This window comes from Typopeltis vanoorti, chromosome 18 (assembly GCF_054136105.1).
Source record: "Typopeltis vanoorti isolate ZY-2024b chromosome 18, IOZ_Tvanoo_1.0, whole genome shotgun sequence".
Taxonomy (NCBI): domain Eukaryota; kingdom Metazoa; phylum Arthropoda; class Arachnida; order Uropygi; family Thelyphonidae; genus Typopeltis; species Typopeltis vanoorti.
In genome coordinates, this window is record NC_143566.1 from 11,803,038 (window position 1) to 11,828,486 (window position 25,449).

Genomic DNA, 25,449 nt, shown 5'->3' on the forward strand with positions numbered 1-25,449 from the left:
GGTCATATTAGTAGACTGCTAGAAAAGGTGGACAAAATTAAGCATTGAGTGCATATCAAGAGAAAGAGATGTCATCAAAGAACAAGATGGAAGAATTTACAAAAGTTTGACATGAGATGGTGAATGATGGCTAAAGACAGACAGAACTGGAAAGTTAAACGGCGAGGTCGCCTATATCCAATGGTGAATGGAAAGATGATAAATTTATGTGGGCTGTTTTATAAATTTACTAGTTTCATACACTAGTTGTGTACTTCAAGTTGGGACAGAAGACAAAAAGCAGTATTTACAACGAGATCTGGATGGTAACTTTTTTTTTTGAATTCATTCAGCATAAGACAGATGTGGAATGTAAGAATAAGATGCATGTGTCATTATTACAAGATCTCGCATAGTTAGTCTTATAGGCTAATTCATTAAGATGTAGACCCTTTATATATTATGCCCAAAGTTGATTTAAGATTAGATGTTGGTTTTTATTAGATTGGTTTGGACATCTTATCATCTTGCTTGCCTCCTTACATTTATGTACATAATTATTAAATTCTATGTATGGCAAGTATCCACGATGTGAAGATCACATTGTGGATATGGATTTGGTTTAAACTATTAATGAAGTCAGTGAAGGTACGGAGCTTTTTCTGAGCATGGCCAAATGATGAAAACATCATCTACATCACACCCATAATTTTGGTTTGGTATGTTTCTCAATAGTTGTTTGTTCAAACCTTTCCATGTATAAATTAGCTAAGTTTGTAGAAATTGCTGTAACCTTGCCAAATTTTAAATTTGGCCAAAATTATGTACAAAAACACACACAATAAGTATCTATAATGAAGTATCTAAACCTACCTTACTTTATGGCAGTAAAAGCAGATGAGAGAAGAACTGAATCATCTGAAATGAAATTTCTAAGTAGAACTGAAGGAGTCACAATAATGGATACAATGAAAAGTAGCAAAATCAGAAATAAACTTGTAATCACAAACTCCCTAAATGAAACAGTTATTTGCTATAGAGAAAAATGGAAACAACACACACTGAGAATGAATAGAAGCAGAATACCTAAACAAATTCTAAATTATCACCCAAAAGTACCTGGAATTTCATCTTTTTAAAGGAAGACCTTTAAAAAGATGAAAGTGAGTCTGGAACAGGCCACTTGGCCTATAAGCCTGGAAAGCAAGAAGTAGTTTCTCCAATTTGGAGGTTAGCAATCATGGTATGCCAGAGTGTTCATTCCTCTGCCATCTTTTTGATCTCGTAATAGCTAGTTACCCATCCATTTCTTTACATAATCAACCAAAGATGTTCTTGGTCTACCAGATTGTCTTCCCTCTAATTATCCTTACAGTATTTCCAGAAATGTTTTCCCTGCTGATTCTCTTAATATGTTCTGCTATCTTGCAATTTCTCTTTTTAAGGTCTTCCATGAGTGCTCTTTTGGTTTTCATTAACTTCAATACCTCTCCATTAATTTTTTTTTTTTTCCTTGCAAGAATCTTCAGTGCTCTTCTATAGCACATCTGAAAACCTGCAATTTTTTGACTATGGATTTTGTATATATCCATGTCTCTCATCCATAATTCAATGTGGATATAGGATTTTATTATTCTTATTCCTATTAACCAAACATTGTAACCCACAAACCTTCAACCTATCTTCATAGGGAGTATTCCACATACCGGTAACCATCTTGGTCACTCATCTCTGAATCCTCTAGACCAGTGGGGTTCCCAACCTTTTTACATTTGTGTAGCCCTTTTAAACCCATTTCTATAAATTGTGTCCCTTGTTTTTAAAATAGCTGTTTTTAAATACTGACACTTTTGTTCAGTGCCTATCTTAATGTAATGCACTTACTTATACTCAGTCAATAACTGAACTAATAACGCATCAATAACGTCTAAAGTCAATAAAGTGTACCCCCAGGTCTAGAGCACCGGTTGGGAACCAATCCTCTAGACCAGTGATTTTCAACCTTTTTCATAACACGGCACACCTAGACTAATTATTAAAATTCTGTGGCACACTAAAAATATCTTCTTTTAATTTTTTTTGACGATCTGGCAAAAAATAGGCATAATTTTGATTGATTTACACACACAAGAAGATGGAAGACCACACACTACTAAATAAATGTGCAAATTATGACATTATTTCTTTCATTTAATTTGTTTTCATAAATCTCATGGCACACCTGAAGACCTCTCGCAGCACACCAGTTGAAAATCGCTGCTCTAGACCATTTCCTGGTCCTCAAGAAACCCAGGTGACCAAATCTTTGCACAGTAGTAAAGATGTGGCCGAATCATGGCCTTATAAAGAGGGATAATAACTTCCTTATCTTTACTTGTTAGCATGTTTTTCAACATCCAAGTAATTCGTTGAGCTATTTTACCAACTTTTGCAATATGCTCTCTGAACTTTAACTCTTTGTCCACCATTATCCCCAAGTCACTAGCCTCATCAATTTCCTGCAATCCAATACCATCAATATGATACACCACATGCAACTTGAAGTATATAACTTTACATTTTGCAACATTAATTGATAATCATTATCCTTTATCCACAATGCCAATTTATTTAAATCATCCTGAAGGATACTTGCATCACCTTTATCAACTACTGTTCTCCCCAGTTTTGCATCATCTGCAAGCAACTGAATATCCCCTCTTAAATCTTCCCCTATGTCACTGATATATACAAATTAAAGAGTAGTGGCTCTAGTACCGAACTCTGAGGTACTCCACTAGTCACCATCATTCTCCTAGATTCCACTCCACCATGTACTACTCTTTGGTGTCTGCCTATCAGCCGCCACCCCTGCCTCCATGCTACTAGCCTCATATCTATTCCCATTTGCTCCAGTTTTTGTAATAATTTTCTATATGGTATTCTGTCAAATACCTTGGAAAAGTTGAGTAGTATCATGGTAGCCATTACCTTTATCAAAATTTTACCTTATTTCCATCATATCTACTCTCCTCTGGAACCCACAAACTTTCAATCTATCCTCGTAGAAAGTATTCCACATACCTGTCACCATCTTGGTCACTTGTATCTGAATCCTCTCGTCCATTTCCTGGTCCTCAAGAAACTCAGATGACAAAATTATAAATTTGGTCACCTTATTATAAAATGTGAATAAGTTACTAAGAGAGGACCTACCCTTTACAAAGCCATACTGCCTACTATAGAGTATCACATCCCTATACACTCACTGTTATATTTTACCTTTCACCAATGTTCCCAATACTTTTACAACCATTATTGATATATTAATTGGACTGTAGTTTGTTATCTCTGTCTTTGTTACCTTTGTGCAGTGGTGCTATTTTACCCTCATTCCACTCACAATGGAACCCTGCCAGGGTTGAGACTTTGTTGAGATTGAACAACTTCGTCAGGGGCAATGCCAATTCTCTTGCATATACATGTGGTACACAGACTGATGTGCCATCCAGTCCCACTGCTGTGATCACATTCATTTTTTAATATGCTGAACACCTGTTTCATCTCCCTCAATGTTGATATGGCTCTCTGTAACATCAGCAACAGTAAAATCACCACCTGGACGATACACCATTGCAAAATGATCACTCAGCAATTCAACTATTTCTTTTGGTTCAGTCACCTTCCTACCGTGGGCATTGTTTAAAGTCATCCTACCATAGTCATTTTTCCTCTTACTTGCTACATAATGAAAAAACTCTTTTGGATTTACTTCAGGCTGTTTAGCTAATTCTCTCTCTCTCATAGTCTGATTTGGCCTTTGTTAACAAACTATTCATTCTTCTTACTTGCACTTTGTACTGCTCATGAGTATGTTGATCAATTTTTTCTTTGTATTTCCTCCATAACGTTTTCTTTCTTTTTTTTTTTTTTTTTTGTGGCTCTTGCTTTATATCCCTGTTTATCCACTTAATTCCAATTTGATTTATCCTTCTGACCTTGAGTATGCAATCTGACACTGCTACTCTCAAGCAGTCTCTTACCATTTGCTTGCAACTACTGACATTCTTTCCTTGCAGCTTCTCAAGCCATGGCACTGTTGCAAGATGACTCCTGAGCCTCTCATAATCACCAATCTTATAGCTGAATATATACTCCTTTTAGACAGAGAGTGCATTCTAATCAAGAAATTTATCTTCATGTTTGGTGTTGAATGCTATTGCTACTCCTCCACATGTGTAGCAACTTCCCAGAACAAGACAGCATGGTCACTCTCCCCAATTGAAGGGAGAGTATCAACCCTGGTTCTGGATACATCTGATGCTATTACCAGATCCAGCACTCACAAATCTTTGGTCCCCTCTCTAACATTTTGTTTCAGGTAATTATTCCTTAGCAAGTGTATACATTCCTTCCATCTTCGCATGCCCTTTTTCCTCCCTCCAACTGATGTCCTGATAGTTAAAGTCTTCCATAATGATTGTTCGGCCTACACTCATTATGCTAATCTGCTGAATACATTGCGTCTGCATCTTCCTGTGGACCCCCTGGTCTATAGCAGCACCTAACAATGTATTTTCTCCTATTTGCTTCTATCTCACACCAGAGAATCTCAAATGAACCATCTTCCCCAAATATAACATCCACTTTAACTTCTAATTCTGTTGGCTATAATTCTGCAGTTATAATCAGAAAAGCCCTTTACATTCTATTCCTATAACTATATCTTCATTCATTTTCAGTCATCCAGGTCTCACTGATGCTTATAATTTTTGTCCAAGTCAAGCTTACCAATGCCAAAAACCTCTCACCCTTATTCCTGATACTTCTTGCATTCGTGTATGTACAATTCAATATCCCTGTACACATAATTACCCTTCTGTAATGTCATTACCAACCCATTCAAATTGGAGACCTATGAAAGCTCATTTGGCATTGCATAATTATTACTGTATACTTGCTCATTTATCTCACAGGGATGGCCAGACACATACTTGATTTCATCCTCCATATTATCTCTAGTGTGTGTTTTGCACTACCACTGTCACTAAATAATACTTTCTCCAAACATCTAACTCTAAAACCATTTAAATGTAGCCCATTGGGCATATGTAAGTCTTTTGTTCATCAAATTCACTCCATACATCAATAAACTGCACACCATTCCTCCTATGCAGTTTTCTCATTGACAATCATAGCCCTTCTCAATTCTGTTCTATCATACCAAAGCAGCCAACTCACAATCCTTACTTTCTTACTTTTCTTTTTTTGCTTCAACCAACAACTCTTTCATATCTTCTCTCACTGCATATTTCTCCTTTCAAATCATTTGTACCAGGCAAAAGCAATTAACAATTGCTTCATTCTTCTGCATACTTACAGTGTCACTAACATCCTTTATCTTTGCACCTTGAAAACATGCTTTCATCACTATCTCATTAAGCATACCTCAAATCCCCAAACAATACTATCTCTTTTCTCTTAGTTTCTCACACTTATAAGCTTTTCCCATTCACTCTTTCTTTCATTCTCCATCCTTCTGTACCACATGGCAATCATTTCTTCAGTTGATTGAGCTCACATTCTGCTCTGTGAAGGTGTAGTCGTGCAGTTTCTTTCCTCACTAGCATCATTTCATCATCCACATTATTACTTTCAACCACTTCCTTCAAACTCTCATTTGTATTTTGTGCACTATCATTCACTGCTTCCACAACACTTTGACAATCCTGCCTTACATTCTTATTATCTGTCACTTCATTCTTTTGAGACTCTCATTTCTTATGCTCGTGAAGAAACATTTCTGACAAATATTTTCACCATTCAATTTCATCAGAACACTGACATACAAGCAAAGTTAGAAGCATTGTATAAAACAGCTAAAAAAGTGAAGTTAAATATGAATAAAACAAAAGTTCTTAAACTGAACTAAAGGATGATGAGGATTATCAAATATGTGTTGCTATTGCTGCTATTTTGATTTTTTATAGCACTTCAGTAACTACTACTATAATATACTAACTAGATCAATGTTTATGAGTAAAAACATAATAGGTGCATAAATAAAATATAAAAATCAATTTTTATATAAAAATTCAACAACACATCAATAAAAAGCGCATATACATATCCATACATTGATAATTTTTAAACAAAATTAGTACTTTGTCCACACATAGCACTGTAATGTTATAGGTCTTGTGACCTTTCATATGTGGGGTCAACATAAAAAAAAAATTAAAAAAAGATTTGGTATGTTTTAAAAACACCAAATCGGGAAGACATCCTAGAGGAAGACCCCTCAGAAGATGGATGGATAACATCGAAATGGACATGAAAGTGCTGAACCTCCAAAAGTGGAAGGAGTTGGCTAAGGTTAGGGAAAAAATAGAGAACTGTGGTACTTGCAGCTAAGAACCTTAAGCATTAATGAAGCTTAAGAAGAAGAAGAATTGGTATAATCTGTTGGTGGTCTCTCATGGTAACATGTGTGTCCAACAACACATTGTATGAAATTAGTAAGTTACTGTTCATCCTAATTCCAGAACAGGGACATAATTTTCACTCATTTTTAGTGAACAAGCAATATATATACAGTGCATATATGTTGCTCAATATATGGTCTAGCACAGATTTTATTTTGGTGACACATATTAAAGTCATCTGTTAACAATGATGAAACAAAATGGGGTCATATGATTTGACATAATGACCTCAAATATGTAATGTTCGAAATGCTTCATATGAAAGTATAATTGCCTGATGGAAGGATATGACCCAACAAAAGAATGTACTGTCTAGAAGAAACACAGATTTGAGATGCATAATCAAGTCTTGATCTGATAAGTCTAGATATTCATAAAACAAAAAACATTTGTGCCTTTTGCAGCAAAAATGAATGCAAACAGTTTACTGTGGTGAAAACAAGAATTAGAATGAGAGCATTCACTGTGAAAGATAGCCAATGGCTTGCTACAACTGTGTCTCTCTCTGACCCTCATATTCCAAAAAGAATGGCAAAAGAAGTAAACTTATCCACATAGAAGGCATTATATACAATTCGAAGTTGTTCTGTTATTGAATCAATTTGACTGTATAGCATGACAGTTGAAACTAACCCTTGCGGGACTACTCCTCTGGGAGACTGGGAAAAAAAACTGCTCTCACATAGCCTTTGAAGATTTGGTTAGATATGAAATTTTTGATGAGAATCATTACCCCCCTTCCCCCCAAACGTTTGTACAGTCAGAGCTATTCGATAGTAATTTTTAAATAAGTTCCACAGCTTACACATGCAACAAAAAATATATATAAATTAAACATGCCAAGAAATTATATTCTTGGTTTAATCCTTTATCCAAGTCCGCGCGGTTAGCCTAGTGGCTATGAGCTTCGCAACCATATGCCTGGGGAAAGAGTGTCCTAGGTTCGATTCCCGTCGGTGACGTGAGGAGCTGAAGGATCTTCCTCAGCCATCGCCAAGTTAGCCAGTCTTGGGCGTGGACAGCAGGGTTTTTTCCCCAGTTTATTCTGGGGTTTTTCATCCCGCAAAGCAGGCAAACTGGCCTTGAGAACTCAACACTACAGGCCATAGGATACACCGGGGCATAAGGCTGACCACCTTATCCTGTAAACGGAGTGAGGTCCGATGATCAATGGACCCTCGACACCGCAAGGTAAAAGAGGGTATAAGGAAGATGAAGATGATCCTTTATCCAAGTGCAAACAATGTTTGTGTGTCAAGTATCTTCACGGCTGGTCTACTTGTATATACATACTGACTATAAACTTCACATCAATTCCCTTAGAATCCCATAATGCAAAGCACACCTTTAATACTTTTTGCACCAACTGAGAATTCGCTTACGAAAAACACACCTGTCCGACATTTCAAGTTCCTTAGTATTGAAAGAGAGTTTTTGCTCTCTTAAGGTTTCTGTGGTCTCTGAAGAGAACCAACCACATCAAAACAGCTGTCAGACCAGTGAAACCTTATCAAAAAAAAAACAGACTAATTAGAAAGCGAATATATGGACGTCCGGGCAGCGTTCATATTTTCTAAAGTGGTCCATGCTAGGGCAACTCGTAAATGCTGGCAGATGTATTCCCGTAAGCTCTCCGGTCAACTTATTTTTACGAAACTTTCATAGTTTCTACATTCGGCTTTGAAATAATGCTGGATCTAATATCCACTTCATTTTTATGAAGAAATTTTATCTGGTTCAAAAGAATTCTGTGCCTAGTGTCAATAAAGCGAGAAGCAAGGCCAGACTTCTTCTTTGCAGACATTCTTCTTCTCTTCCACTCATGGCAGGCTGGGTCCCTCAAAGACAAATTTTGGTAATTTCTGTCTGCTGTCTTTTTATGAAGTTCTATTATGGAGTTTAAGTGGGTGCTTTTTTTAATTTTGCCAATCCATTTCTTTCTTGGTCTTCCTCTGTTGGGCTGTCTTTCAATTCTACCATTTAATAATATGTTTTGTAGTCTTTCTAGTTTATTCTTGAAACATGTCCAAACCAGCTTAGTTGGCTCTTTTTTAGTGTTGTAAGTACTGTTTCTTTAAAGTTTAGTTCTTCTCTGACTTTTTCATTTGTTTTTCTTTCTGTCGAGTTTGTTCTATTGATTTTCTTAAGCATTTCATTTCAAAAGCATCGAGTTTATCTGTTTCTTTTTTCTTAAGATCCAGCATTCTGAGCCATAGAGTACTGTGAGAATTATCATTGTTTTATATATCTATAATTTGAGTTCTTTGCTTAATCTTTTTATTGTTCCATATTTTTTGTAGTCTGCCCATTGTTATTGTTATCCATTCATTATTAATTCTGTGTTTGATGGTTTTGAAATAGTCTAGATCTTCAGTGACCATTGATCCTAGGTAATTGAACTGCTTTACTTGTTCTATATTATTGTTTCCTTTTTTCATTTGGATTGCTTCCCTTTTTCTTTCTATTATCATTAGTTTTGTTTTACTAAAATTGATTTTCATATCATATTTGTTACTTGTTTGATGCAGCTTGGTCAGGATATTTTCTAATTTTTCTGGCTGTCTGTAGTGATAACTATTTCATCAGAATACTTTAAATGTGTTATCCTTTCTTTTAGTGTTGCATGGTGATCAGCATTCATTTTAGAAATTATGGACTTTACAACCGTGTTATAAATAACTATTTTAATTTCCCGACGTTTTGAACTTCATATTAAGGTCATCATCTGGAGTATATATATAAATATATACAAGGACAAGCTGAGTTACATGTCACACAGTAAGCTAAAGAAACAATGATTTGATCACTGGTTATTCTACTGACATGACCTCTAGTGGGAAAAAAAAAATACAGATAAAATTACAAATTAATTAGTTATTTAGAAACTACATCAAAGCTAAATTCTATTTAAGATAGCATGAGAGAAATATTCTTTCTTATAGATAGTTTTCTTACAGTAACAATCATGTCCAATTTTTAACATTACATTTGTTATATTAGATTTAGGATTCTGGATTATCTACAGACCTGTTTATAGTTAACTCTTAGGAAGAAAGGTTCCGTGGGTAGAATATGTACCTTCCATATGCTTGAGATTTTTAGACCATCATTATTGTTCAGATTGGGGTGGTTGATAAGAATCTCACAAGCTTCCTTAAATTTCCGTCCATACCATGTTTCAGCGTGATGTAAACAACTGGTGCTTTTCCAGTCAATTCTATGTAAAGTGTTCTGGGCATGATCAGTAAGGCCAGCTTCACCATAGTTATTATATTTAATGTGTCGTTTATGTTCCTTTTGTCTGATAGGAATTGTGCGTCCTGTTTCCCCAATATATGGTAGATTACAGGTGTAATAAATACGGTATACTCCAGGGTGGGCCAGTGAAGGGAGTGGGTCTTTTGATGAGGTGAGTAAACTTTTTAATTTTGCAGGAAGTTTAAAGGCAGCTTTGAGGTTGTATTTCTGTCGTATTCTGTTTTTTTTATCTGATGTTCCTTTAATGTAAGGAATGGTTATAGTTTTATTGTAGTCTGGTTTATCTTTGTTTTTTATTCAGGTCTTGTAGAGAATTTTATTAATAGTGTTTTGGCTGTAACCATTTTTTAGAAAAGTATTGCTGGTAACTTTAAATTTGTCCTTCAGTGCTTGTTCATTGGAGCAGATCTTCAAAGCCCTGTTTTTTAGAGTATTAAACATATTCAACACAAACGCATACAGTTCAATTGTGATCTGTATACATTTGTGTTGTTTGTTTAGGTGGCTAAGGAAAGTGTCTGGCGGCCATGAGGCCAGATTGCAAAAACATCATCCACGTATCAAAGCCAAACTGGGTTTTAAAGAACAGGAATCTAGAGCATGTTGCTCAAAATGTTCCATATAAAAGTTAGCAATGGGGGGGGGGGGGGGGGGGGGGATAATGGCGAGCCCATGGCTGTGCCTTCTTTTTGTAGGTAGAAAGCATTTTGCCATACAAAATAACCAGAATGTAATACATGCGCAAAGAGTGCCGTGATATCTGGAAGGAATTTGTTCTGTAAAAGAAGGTTTGTGTCATTCATTGGGACATTCGTAAAGAGGGCAGAGACATCAAAACTGACTAATAAATCATCTTTTTCTAATGTAATGTCTTTGATTATGTTTATGAAGTGTTGTGTATTTCTGATATAGGAGGGGAAATGACCTACCAACTCCTGAGAGTGTTGCCGTTAATTTCTTGGCTAGGTGATAATTTGGGTTGTCTATACCTTCGACTATCGGCCGGAGTGATGTGTTTTGTTTGTGTATCTTTGGTCTACCAAAGATATGAGGAAATTATGGTCTACCAAAGATACACAAACAAAATACACCACTCCGGCCGATAGTCACCATGATTCATTATTGTCCATGAAACATTGGATGAAGTTTTTGAATAAAATTCTATATATTTTTTGTTGCATGATACATGTTCCATGTGTAAGCCATACAAACGTTTAATGGAACATGTGCTTACCGCACGTCTATTAAAACTATTTATTACAAACCTCTATAGATCATAATTTGTTGATGTTTTTGAATGCATACCTGGCTTCAGAAAGCCAGAAATCTGGAAATTTGTGCTTACAAAAGTTTTATTAAAAAGGCTGAGAATTTGATTTCATGAAAGATGATCATGAATGCTTAACTATCTCATAATGGATGCTGTCTGGTTCTACAGAAGTTAGTCAACATCGAAGAAGAGCAGCTTTCAGTTCTTCTTGCTTGAACAGCCTGTCATAAACTTGAAGACTATTCCAAGTAAAGAGAGCTTGATGTTTTTCTGCCTGCTATTAACACAAAATGAGCAGGATTGTATACTGTTAAAAAAAAATAAAATAAAAAGAGAAGAATATTGGATAAATCAACCTTTATTTAAGAAAGGTGATAAATTAACTAACAAGAAATCACAGAACTGACCATCTCATAATGGATGTTGCCTGGTCCTATAGCAGTTGGTTGACATTGAAGAAAAGCAGCTTTTACTTCTTCTTTGAACAGCCTGTTACAAGTTGACTGTTTGATGCTTTGGTTTAAACGCCAGGAATTCAGGTGAGCAAGATGTAAATGTTCAGGAAAAGCTATAACCAAGAATATATATAATTACTTTTGGGAGAGCAACTGTGCATCCATTAAGTTCCAGTATCAAAAATGAGTGTGCAGGCTGGGCTTGCTGCTAGGATGTGAATTGGAAGATATCCCAAGCTTTGTTTTGGGCATTCTTGGCATCTGCATTCAATTCTACTGTGGCTTAAGGAAGGCAAAAACTGGTAATGTTTTGGGTCCTGAAGTTGGAGCACCTAGTATTACACACACTATAACATGATTCACTGCTCTACTGATAGGAGAGGAAATGACTACTGCAGAATGAAATTCTGCTAAGGATGAGAAGACATTCCAGACACACAGCGCTCTTTCTCATCATGATTCACATGACAGTACATAGCTGCCCATGTAAGAAAGTGGGTATATTGGGAAAATGGTTAATATTATTCTTATCATTCCTGCCATGAATGCTTGTGATTGTCTGTGAAAATACTAGTGATGGTGGGCAGTACATGGCATTGCTGAAGTTGATGCAGTTTGCTGTAGTTGGTGGATTTAACTTGGAAATGCTGAAGTCTTTGGACTCCTTAGAGGTGTCACGTAATAGTAGTAATAATAATTATTATTATTTTCCTACTTCCCACTCAAACAGCGGAATGGTTGATGAACTAATTGTTAAGTCAAAAGCAATGAATGCTCAGAAAGGCATGTAGAAGGTGTTACCTCCAGTGTATAAGAGTGAAAGATTATTGCTGTCAAGAACAATTTCTTTGATTTTAGTTTGTGTCCTGCCCCACATATTATGGGCTAACATTTTAGTGAATAAAAAATCTGTGCTAGACAAACAGCAAATCCTTCAACACCTCTTTCAACTTGTTTAGCAATGTTAGCAAAGGAAAGCCAGTCTGACTTGGAAATGCTGAAGTCCTCAAGAATGATAATCTAAATATTCTGGTAAGTAATTAAACTGAAGAAAATTCAACCATCTGGCATAAATAATCCAAGAAATAAGGATAGCTATCAAACCACTGATGCTTTATTATCTCTCTCTCTCTCTCTCATTCCAATTTATTTCACTATGACTTTCATCTTTATTTAATAGATCTTTAAAATGATGTTGCCAATCCTAATCTCTCTTCCAGTAGTAACAAGATTCCAATTCTCATTTATTAAAAAAAACATGACTCGTCAATTTCTCCTTCTATTCTATATAACATTTTTTGTTGGTTCTCATTAACTTTTTCGAACTTACATGTAAATTCAGTCTAGCTTTTTATTTCTTCATGTTTAATTTTTTTTTTTTTAATGCATGGCTCTTTCTCTGATTATAAACAAGTCTATCATCATTTTATGTAGTCTTCATACCCTCCAATTCTTTTCTGCTTGGACCCAATCTGAGACTCAAATTCTTGCTTTATTTCAGACTGCTTCAACAACTATAGCTTCAGCTTCCTGTCTTTTTTCTTGCCACATTTATCTTCCACAAATAACTTAAAAGTTGCTATAAGAAGCCTATGATCTCCATCCAAGCAACTGTAGGCAAATGTTGATGCCCATAACTACCCTGCTTCATTCTTTATCAAGTCTGAAATAAAGAAAGAAAATATTGCTGATATTTTCTACCCATTCCAACTATATCTTGGAATTCTGTGGCTTTGTCTTTTAAAACCTTTGTTCTTCCTCATTTCTTTGAACAAAATTTTTTCAACACTTGTCCCTTCTTCTCTAACCTGTACATAAGATCTCCTAAGATGATTACACTCTTATTCTGAATAACATCCTCCCCACCTTGCTGTAGTACATATACCTGGATAAGTGAGATTATTCATTTTCCATTATATTCAAATAAAAGCTTCATTATTCTATCATAATTCCATCACACACACACACACACACATGATATGAGACTGTCATTTACTTCTTTACTAATGACAAACTGACACCATTTTCTGAATGGTCATCTGCTCCTTTTCAAAGTCTCGTCTTAAATTCTTCTTTCCATGTTTTTTCCATTTTGTCTCACTCAAACCCAAAATGCCTAATTTTCTCTCCATCATAACATCCACTAATTCGTCCTCTTTACTTGTGTCAATATGTTCAGTATTATTATTCTTATTTACAGTCAAGGTCATTTACCATTTTTATCTGTTCAGCTTAGGTTCCTTTGTTTATTTTTAGCTTCAATAAATCCACTGCTAGCTTCGTGGGCCTTTCACAACCCTACTAGGTAAGACAAACACCTAGAAGAGAAGGCAGACTCCCACTGCAAGAGATGGGGAGAAAAAAAAAGGAAAAGGAAAATAAGGAAGATTCACTCCTAACCATCAAAATACTCTTCATAGCATTGGGGAGAAGGAGTGGAGAGAAACAAAGAAGAGTAGGGACCAGTCTATAGATAATATAACAGATGGGGTAAGGCATGGTCTAGCATCAGGTACACTGGGTTCACCACTCCCATGGTGAATAATCTCAATGCTAGTCAAAATATATATGCAGCTGGCAACCTACATCTATTCTTTGATACATCAGCTTCATTCTCTTGCATGCAGTGTGCATAAATTTTTTCATAAAATTTATGACAAATGTGCCATACATAGGAGACCTGCAAATTTTTGGAATCAGTATCAGCTACAAACACATTTCCCCTAACCTCAATAGTATGTGAAATAACTTGCCATGCTAAGACCATATTTAGCTAGACTTCTCAGAATTAATTTCATTTATATCCCATCCCTAAAGAGCATTGATAGGTGCCTTTTATGGTATGAGATCGCAAACTGTGAAAAAACACACACACCACTTAATTAGATTGTTACAGAAACAGTTCCTTTCCTATTGCAATCTGAATTGTTTCTGCAACAATTTAATTTTTTTTTTGTGTGTGTGTGTGTGTGTGTGTGTTATCACAGTTTCTGAAGATGCTGGAACCAGCATCTTCAGAAGATCCAGCAAAATATTAGTTCAATTAATTATTTTCTTCTGTGTTGTGTATACTGTGAAGCATTGTCACACATACAATTTGTAATTTGGTTCTGTGACTTATCAGTTAAATAAAGTTCACGTATTGCATAAATCACTGTATTTACTGTATTCTGAAAAACAGTCATTTAGTACATATAAATAAGACTTATGAAAATGTGATTTGGCACAAAATATAGTATCTGTGTTCTCAAATCATCTCCATGTTTTCAGACTAACAACCAGATACTTACTAAAGGACTGAGATGGCTTGAAAGTTTGTTTGTTTAAAGCATTACAGCGAAAGGATAGCTATGTTCATAATGCACCAGTAAGGACATGGCAGTATACAAAATAAAACTAACTTGCTAAGCAAACAAAAGCATAAACAGGTATAGATAAAAATATATAAATACGTTTTATGACCTTACACAGAAACAAGTGTAAGGTCATAAAACGTAGATGGAAACAACCAAATATTAAAAGCCTATATACAAAAAACAATAATCTCAACTATCTATATACAGGAAAAAATACTAATAAAAAAATTTTAAAGATGTAAAAATTTAAAAATGAAAGGGACACCTGGTGAGTCTGCCTGAGTGTATAGGGCTCAGACAGATTATGAATAAAGATAAAATAGTGACTGTGCTTCATGGAGGGGAGTTAATTAAAATATGATTGGTGGTTAGTTAAGTCCACTAGGTCCACACACAGAACTAACTCACAGACATATCATCATCCCTCAAAAGGAAGAAGAAGAATGTGTGAGATGACTATGATCTACGCAGAGCCAAGCAAGAACAACTTTTTCTTTACAGACCCTGCATAGAGTGCCACAACTTCATTTCAGGATTGATTCAGTAGAGATTATTATTGGTCTCTTCCAGTGGCAATTCTACTGTAAAAATGTTTTCATTATTTTTGGTGGAGTCATCTGGATTTTGGTGTGAATATTTGTTTACAATGGCCTTGGTTTACCAGATGTTGTTGCTACATTTATAGTGTACTGCTTCATGGTAAGATCTCCTTTTCATCCTTCCACCTTTGATGTGCTTAGAGGTATACTAGTTGGTCTTCATCACAATTAGCCCATTTTGGTGTTTTGTTCTTAGTGTCTATTTTCTCATGATCTTTACTACCATGTTGGGCAGATGGAAGAGACAAGGCAAATAGTTTGGTAATAATTACCTAGATTACCTGGATGGAGTGTTGTCTCATTCGCTGTTCTCCATGAATCAATAGCATCACAACTGATTTTCCAATACCACTGCACAGTTCATAAGTTGTGATATGATGCTTGCCTGCTTCACAACTGTCTCTGATCTCAGATTTACCATTCTTAGTGCTTGAAGTGTCTAACTGTGCTTACATCAACAGTGGCATTGCCATACATATTTTACAGATGGATATGACTCCCTCTGACTCGTATTATCTCTATTAAAGAATTCTATCACCACTTGCTGCTTCATATAACCAGCTATCACAGCTACCATTCTGAATTACTTATGTGCGACACTCATGTGACTGATCACAATACGACCCACTGAGTAGAATTAGACACCACTACTTTTCACTTAATGATGTGTAAACTTTCTGCGATGGTGTGTGTGAGAGAGAGAGAACCCCTAGAAAGCCAAACTACATATTTCTTACCTCATTACTAACTGTTTTTCCATTTGCAACACTATTCTTCATTCGCAACTCTACTTCTTTTCTTAAATCAGCAAGCTGTACAGGAAAATTCACATTAGAAATCATTCAAATTAATACTCAATTTAATGAAAATCGTTAATATTCAAAGAATGTATTGAATAATTGTCCAGTTAACAAACTAATCAACTAGTCAACAGCAGTTAGTTTCAAGACAGGTCACCTGAGGTTCAATGATCAGAACTGCTTTGATTTCTGTTTTTTTGTTCCCAAAATATGGACTCTTTTTAAGTATCAATCATAATCATATGATTTGTTTTAAAATTAACTTTTAATATCCACAATTATGGCTTTTGATATTCTGATACTAAGACATCAGATCCAATTTAATTCAAACAAGAAAATTCCAAAATAAATTTCCTCTGCTATTACCACAATGAATATTAATGCAATGTCCACAGCACATGCTTCGTTAATCCACAGGTGACAAAAACACTTCAGAAAATATACCCCCTCCGATCCAAAATCTATAAAAAACATAAAATAAATAAACATCGACAAAATGATGTCTCACATATGTCAAGAAGTATATCAATACTGAAGAATATTCCTAAAAAAAAAAGCAGAAACAATTAAATAAAATTTTCTCATAAGTTGCTTTCAGAAGCCATAGCAGTAAAAGCATTAACCCATTTAAGACCATATATTTTCCTGTGTTTGATTGCATGCTGAACTACATCTCTGAATCCTCTTTCCATTTATCCCAAGCCCAATTATCCATTATACAAAATAGGCCTATTGATGCAACCTTGCTGCATTCACATTTTTGAAAACACACCAGAAAAGGAAATGAAAGGGAGCAGTTATATTCCTTCTTCTGCAGTCATGATCCACATTTTGGATATTTTTTTTGGTACATAACGAGCTGAAGGTCATTTTGAAGTTTCATCAAGAGAGAGATACCACTCAAGTGGAATGGTTGCTGATGCAACTTCAAAAAAAGTGGAAAGCACATATTAGATTCTGATTAGAAATATATACACGTTTGCACAAGAATAATGTTTAATTTGCCAAATATTTCGGTCTGAATATTACAGACCATCTTCAGTGGCTACATAGAACAAAAGAACTTTCGACTAACTCAGTAACATCACATGAAACTAAATGGCTTCTCCGAAAAGAGTACACAACATCTTTTTGATTCTTACAATCCAACACAGAACAGCAAAGATTCAATACGTCGAGTTCCAATTCCTTACATTTCCAGGATTTCAGAACCAATTTCAAGAATTCTGAAGAAATATGATTTAACAGCCACTTATACACCTATTAACAAATTATCCACCCATTTTCCTTCATCTAAAGATAAACGCTCAACCTTGTCTCTAGCCGGTGTGTATCAAGTTCCTTGTAATTGTAATCTTTCCTACTTTGGACAAACTGGACATTCTATAGAAAAAAGAATTCAAGAGCATCAGTCATCAATTCAACACAACAAGCCTGAGAAATCTGGATTAGCTCAGCATGAATTAGAAACAAGCCACAACATCCTTTGGTCCAAAACTCTCCTCCTACACAGATGTCGCTACAAATTTGAATGTTTATTTAAAGAAAGTGTGGAAGCCTTACTTCAACATCCTAACTTGAATCGTAATGACTGTATATCTATATCAAAAATTTAGGAAAGTTTAATCAGGATAACATTCGTTTTTTTTTTTTTTTTTTTTTTTTTTTTTGTAAATTTCCTATATTAGTCTAATGTTATTTAAGATTATTATATGAATTTCTGAATTAATATCTTTAATTATGACTTTAAAAATGTTTACTCTTCTAATACTTAGCAATATGACATCACGCGACTCGTTCTATGTGTGAATGATCAATTGTTTGTATTCCACTTTGTTTTTTAAAACTATTCCTATGTAGCCACTGAAGATGGTCTGTAATATTCAGACTGAAATATTTGACAAATTAAACATTATTCTTGTGCAAATGTGTATATATTTCTAATCATTATGTCACAAGTATCGTTAAAAAATCACATATTAGATTCTGTTTTTCAATCCATGCATACAAGTCATTCTGGAACTATGCATTGACAGATTTTATTGAAATTTGGTATTTGGAATCCTTACAAAAATCTGCTATACCATTCCAATTTTTATCTGAACCATCTAGAGATACATAAAATGGCAAAATGTCTCAAAATGATATTGCAGTATATCCACTCTCTTCTTCTTTTCTTATGGCTTTACAGCTCAAATCAAGCCTTGGCCTCCTATATTTGTAGTCTCCAACCCTGTCCAACCAAAACTTTACTTCTTAAGTTTAGATATTGAAATATGATGTTGATATCTTGACAAATAGTCTATCCATCTTGTTCTAGGTTTTCTTTTTGGTCTTTTACCAAGCATTTTATTATTTATTGTCTTCTTAAGAAAACCATCATTTTCCATGCAAAAAATGTCCTGCTAACAGCAAATTTTTGAACTTAAATATATTAGATATTGTGGGTTCTTTATAAAGTTGATATAACTCATAGATGTATCTGATCCTACAGAGATAATTATCATTCACTGGGCCAAATTTTTTCTAAGGATTTTCCATAACCAAAACTAAAATCAAACTCTCCACCCTTGCTATAAATAAATTTATATCCACTCTCACTTCATAATAAATGAAATTTGGGATTTAAGATATATATAAAAATATTGCCATATAATGCAATTCTGGTTTTAACCAGATACTTTTCTGTTTATAAAAAACACTTTTTTTTAGACAATGCCTACAATTCCTATAAACCGGAGAAAATACTCCATGCACTTCCTATTCTTTCCTCATCTGACAAGAGAAAAACATTCACCCTCACATCTTTAACTATCTTTTCAGATGTTATCCTCACATCTGAAAGTTGTGAGGATAACATCTTCAGTTAAGGCTCTTCATAAATATAATCTCCAGGCCTATAAACATCCAATTGCTAACCATAATCTGTTATCCTAAGGACAAACACCATCCACTAACATATTGTTTTGCACATCATTTAAGATCCACGTGCCAGCAACTTAGCCCAATATGCACTAGTGCCATGTGTGGAACGCAGGTGAGTGATGGGAAAGAAGAAATCTGTTGACATTTTTTTTGAAGACATGGAGGTTGTTTTGGGGAAATATTTCATGAGTAGAGCTGTTCCAGAGGATAGGATGAATAAACGAACAGAAGTAGGTTTGGTATGTTTGTAGATGCACAAAAAAGAGATGCCGACTAGATGCTGCTCTAGTTTTAACCAACAGAAAGGAAAGGAATGATGGTTGCCAGTTCAGTGGAACAGTGACTATAGAAGTACCAGCAGAAAAGGCACAAAGCTGAAATAATGTGTCCATAGGACAGTACTTGAAGTGAGTCAGTGGAGGGGGGGGGGGATCAAGAACTTTTTGGAAGGTTTTGAGTGCACCATCCAAAACATGAAAACAGTATTCTAAGGATGGGTAGATTTGTGTTTATATAGAAGTAGTAGCTGGATGGATAAAAAGTAGTCTTGAACAGTAGAGAATACCTAGTTTCAGAGGCTGAGGAAGCTGCTGATATGATATGTTTATGCCAGAAGAGGCTGGAGACAAATGTCAGTCCAAGGAGAAAAATCTGATCCTTTCTGGTGATTTATGTGTCACTAAGAATAAGAAGGATAGGTGAGCTGAGATCTCTTTTGAGAGAGAGAAAAAAAGGCAAAAATGCATTTTGCTAGCATTTCAGGTGGACACTGCTATCCTCAACCCACTGAAGGATGGTTCAGATATTGCAGATGATCTTGAAGGCTTAGATATTGGGGAATCACATGGATTGTTGAATAAGTAGAATGAATTGTGTACTATCATCAGCAAAAGCTGAGAATAGGTCACTTATGCATTGGGGAAAGGTGGCAGAACAAGGTCTCTAGGTGCACCTGCCTTCATGGAGAAGCTCGAGCAGAGAGAACCATCCATCATGACACATGATGAATGACAAGAGGGGTGGGGACAGATGTGTGTGTGTGACAAATGTTGGGTTGTCATATGTGTCACCTGATGTTGAACAATTGCAAAATGTTTAAATATTGAAATGATGACAGAAATGACACAGAACATTCAGCACTGTATAAAAATACTGAACAGGATTTTCACTACATTACAAGTGTCACAATTTTGATTAAGCATGTACTGAAACAAACAGTCCAAAGTTTTTTCCATGTTATTCTTTAATTTAACTTATAAAAGAAAATTTTAAATTAACTCAGCAAAGAGAGTCTGGGATCTATTTTATCAGCAGTGAAAAGATTAAACTTCCTTTAATCAAACACTTGAACAGGGGTGGTGCATCAGTGACAAGCATATAATTTTTTTGGGTCCACAGAATTCAGAATATCAAAAAAAAATTTTAAACTTCAAAACAACATCACTCCAGGAATCCATCTTGTGTCATCACTTGCACATGCCTGTAATCTCTCTCTCTGCCAGGCATGAATTGATGCTATACTAGTAGTAAACAGCTGTATTCATGCAACGATTTGCATTATACATAATTGGTGGCCCTTCCCATAATGCATAGCATTATACATGTCCATAAGGATATGTGTCTCGCATTATGGGAGGATACCAAGGCAATTGATGAAGTCCTTAGCCTCTGCACACACACACATATATATATATGTGTGTGTGTGTGTGTGTGTGTGTGTGTGTGTTAAAGATACCAAGCTATTTTAAACCTGGTTTTACTCCATTCCCCAAGTAAGCAAACAGACAAATAAGTCAGGTTTGCACCTGCAAGTGTTGCAAGTCTTGCTGATCTTGCAAGTAGTGCAAGACCAAGGCAACTCATGGTAAAAGTAGAATAAGCTCTGATCACTAATCTTAATATTTACCCTTAATGCAAAGCACATCTCCTGGAGGAGATGTATGATGCTTTGTATTAAAGGAAAGGGGGCACTACCCCGACCGGTTTCGACCTTATTAATAAGTAAAGCCGTCTCTAAAAATTCGGACGATCTCTAGGCCACTCAATTGTGGGCGAAAGACCATCCATCTCAGCATTGGCTCCACTCAGTGATGGATTCCACCCACCACCACCACCAAGCAGAACCGCTCATATTCCAAATAAAAGCATTCACCAACAAAACCCCTCATCAGACCGTGCCGGAAAACTTTCCCCGGAGACTCAAATTGCTCTTAAGGCAAAAACCTTAAGAGAGTGAACTCATAATAGCCCCCACCGGTTTCAACCTTTATTGAGGTCTCATCAGTGGGAGCCAGGCTAGAAATACCAAGATTTTAGTAATACAGAGCTTATAAGTATTTTACCAGAACAAGTTACCATAAGGTGTTTTAACCTTATTAAATAAAAATCTCAGGAGGAGATATAAATGTAGAAAGTATTTTACCTTGGGTATAATAAATGTTAAAGATACCAAGCTATTTTAAACCTGGTTTTACTCCATTTCCCAATTTCTACTTTTACCATGAGTTGCCTTGGTCTTGCACTACATGCAGGATCAGCTAGACTTGCAACACTTGCAGGCGCAAACTTGACTTATTTGTCTGTTTGCTTACTTGGGAAATGGAGTAAAACCTGCCTTTAAAACCCTTTAAAATAGCTTGGTATCTTTAACGTTTATTATAGCCAAGGTAAAATACTTTCTACATATATATATATATATATATATATATATATATATATATATTGAGACGTTTGGAGACGTGGGTATAGACGGTTAAAAATGCTTCGAGGTGAATAGCCATTGTTTAAGAAAGTACTTTTGAGGTGATTAAGTTCAATTTGAAGATCTTCTTCTTCTGAAATTAGAGTTCTTAACCACCTCAAAAATACTTTCTTAAACAACTGCTACTCATCTCAAAGCATTTCTAATCATCTATACCCATGTCTCCAACCTCGGCAAGAAAATAACTCGAACCTTATTATACACATTCAATTACTATACATAAGTTCTCTATTGCCTAAATTGGCGAAAATTTTGAAGAAATTTAATATTAGAACTTACTTCACTACCCTACCAAAACTTCGTTCTTTCCTGAGTCAACCCATGCTAAAACATCACCAACTTCAGTTCCCAGGAGTATATAAAATCATTTGTAGTTGCGGGAAGCCGTATTATGGGCAAACCGGTAAGTCTGTCTCACTACAACTCCAAGAGCATCAACAAGATATCTCTTACAACAAAACCCGTGCAAGCACCCTCTCCAGTCATGTCCTTTTCTCTGCAAACTCTAATTTAGAATAGCGTCAATACCAGATAGACTGGAATCTTACTACAAATATCCATAAATGCCCTGATGAACTAGAAAGATGCATCTTAGAATCAAAAGAAATAGTTCTGGACCCCTCACACATGAACAGTAATTTAAGTTATAGCTTACCTGATTCACACAACACAATAATTCAAGTTTGGTGTTCTCGAGATAGTTCCCACTCACTAACGCCTCACGCTAGACCTGCCACATGGAAGCCAGTTCAAATTTGACTGTTGTTTTTCCTAACGTGTTTATATGAGAAGTTCATTTTTTATCTTGCTAGTTTTCCAGTTTTTTGTGATAGTATGTACACCTGAAGAAGTCATCATTCTAATGAAATGTTGTGTTCTAATTAAAGTTTTGTCTTATCTCGATGTTTCTAGTCAGTAAAATTCTAATATAAAAATGTCTACAACCCGAGTAAATACCCTTAATAATAATATATATATATATATATATATATATATACAATCATCCCTCAACTTACATCTGGGTTCCGTTCCATCCAGCAGGACGTAAGTTGATACATTAAATGAACAGAGTTATAGGGGTTAGGGACTTAACCGTAATAACTATACTGTCATTTTAATTTTTAAACCTTATTATAAAACTGTACTGTGTGTTACCACCACTATAAAACAGGAGAATAATCACCCAGATCTTCCTACACAATCACATCTACATTACCTTCCCTGTGTGAATGATCAGGCTGTGGCTCTTCTGGTATAACCTTTGTTTTTTGATGAAAATATCCAACGCATCATGTACTTTCGTTTCTATTATTAAGTAGCATTCAACATTGGGGTCCATGTCTTCAGCCATTTTGAGATCATCGCTAACTGCAAAGAACATTTCTGCAAGATCCTTCAATGTAAACTCTTTAATTACCTCTCCTGTTTCTCTTTTCCCCTCTTCCTTTTCTCGTTTTTCCTCTTCTGCAACACTTATAATTTAATTTTGTAATTTTCAAAACTGACAAGAAGAGTTATAAGTATTGCACAGAAAGCTAAGTATTGCTAAAAATTATCAACCTGGTGAATGTAAACAGAACTGAATGCTACCTCTACAATGGATGAAGAAACCTAGGTGTATAAGTAGGAGACACTAGAGCAGTGTTTCTGAACGTGGGGCATATGCCTCACAGGTGGACAATTTGAATATTTTGGGGGCAATTAGAAAATGTACATGTTTATACATATTTATATTATACTTTTTCAGAACTTGGCTGATTATTATGCTAGACGGGGGCATCAAAATCTTTGAGACGTTGAGGTGGGGCATGATCCAAAAAACGTTGAGAAACACTGCACTACAGGTATTGCATAAACTGAATACAAATATGCAATAGGGACTGATGGGATATCACCACAGATGCTAAAAGTGTTCAGCTGAACTGACTGTATAATTTGAGTCTCAGCACAGGGAATATTCCACATGAGTGGTACAAATCCTTATGGGTTGAACTATCAACCCATCAGTATCTCTAGAGTGGTGGTGGTGGTGATTTTGAAAAAGATGGTAAGAGATTGCATGCAGAAATGGGCTGACAGAGAATCTATACTCTGTAATGTATAGGAGGGATTTATTAAGGAAAGGTCATGTTTCAGTAACCTGCACTTATTTTATAATAATAATGTTATGGAGATAGACAAGAGAAATGCAAACACTGTGGATAGCTGTTGCATAAGTTAAAAGATATGGGATTAGATTCCAAACTATTAATTTGGATAAGAGGATGGCTAACTCATCAATGAATATCAAAAAGTAGTGCATGGAAGATGTGAGTCTGCAATATTTAAAGTGAACAGTGGTGTATTCCAAGGATCAGTAGTTCTTGGTCCATTGTCATTCTGTCTTTGCATTAAGGACACTGGGAAGGATTTGACAAAATACATTAGTCATTTGATGATGATGCAAAGACAGGATAATCAGAAATGTGACAGACATGTAGGACATGCACAATGATACGAATAAGCTGGAAATGTAGGCACGTGCAAATGGCTTGTCCAATAAACAGATTATACTGGCAGGATTATTCTAGCAAAACTGACCAGCTTGGGATCCTGAGGTTTTAGTATATGGAAAGCTGAAGTTCAATAGAAAATAAAGGTCAAAACTGAAAGCTGAAATACAATATAGATGTTGAAGATCACATTGCGGCTGTAAAATGTAGTTTATGAGAAGAAAAGGGAGTGGGGGAGGGATTGAGAATTTTTGAATGGAAATACTAGCAAACAGGAGAAAGAGGATGATATAATAAGAAACCTACAAACTTCAAAGTCATACAGGATACTAACAAATGGAAATTTTCATTTCGGAAGGTGGAGAGAGGATAGATCAGATGTACTCAGGATAATGCAGTGAAATCCTGCAATATCTTAAGTGCATCCAATTTATCAAACTTTACTCACATCAGTTAATGTCACATTACAGTATCATCATTTGGATGACAGATCCTTTAAAGTGGTTACGTTGTAACTTATTTTATCTGCTTCTGTCACCTCACTATCACCAGCACTTGTTATACTTCAGGTCATTCGTCCTTTAATTTGCCACATAAGGGAAAAAAAAAAACTCTTTACCATTTCCTTTGGTCTGTTTGGCTAATTTCATCTTATAATCTAATTTTGTTACCATGGAACCTTGTACTGCTCAGTAGTTTGCTAATTCACCTTTCTCCTTATATCCTCCATGACATTAACTTTTTATTTTTATTTTTTTTTGCACTTCATGTTTAATATACTATTCATCCAACAGCTACCTGATAATGGGTATACAGTCTGATATTCCTTCCTTTGGATTAATTACATTTGACTATCTTCCATGCAATGCTACTATCCTTTCCATGCAGATTCTTATGCCAAGACATCGTCTTTAGCTGCCTCCTAATCCTGTCATAATCACCTGGCCTTGTAGTTCCACATATACCCCTTTTTAACTGATAATTCCATATTTCACAACCACCCAACTCAAGAATGCATGATCACTCTTCCCAATAGGAGGCAATGTCACCTTGGTTATGGACAGATCTTCTGATCCTATGACCAGATCCA

At 35.5% G+C, this 25,449-nt stretch overlaps 1 protein-coding gene across 3 annotated transcripts in view; it reads right to left on the minus strand.

Annotated features, from left to right (window-relative positions):
* Positions 1 to 25,449, minus strand: part of Opa1 (Opa1 mitochondrial dynamin like GTPase) — a 712,584-nt gene that overhangs the window by 437,447 nt on the left and 249,688 nt on the right. For all 3 annotated transcript variants that reach the window (XM_090408405.1, XM_090408403.1, XM_090408406.1), the window contains one exon: positions 16,119 to 16,193. In XM_090408405.1, coding sequence (XP_090264531.1) covers positions 16,119 to 16,193 — 75 coding nt within the window. The remainder of the gene's footprint in view (positions 1 to 16,118; positions 16,194 to 25,449) is intronic.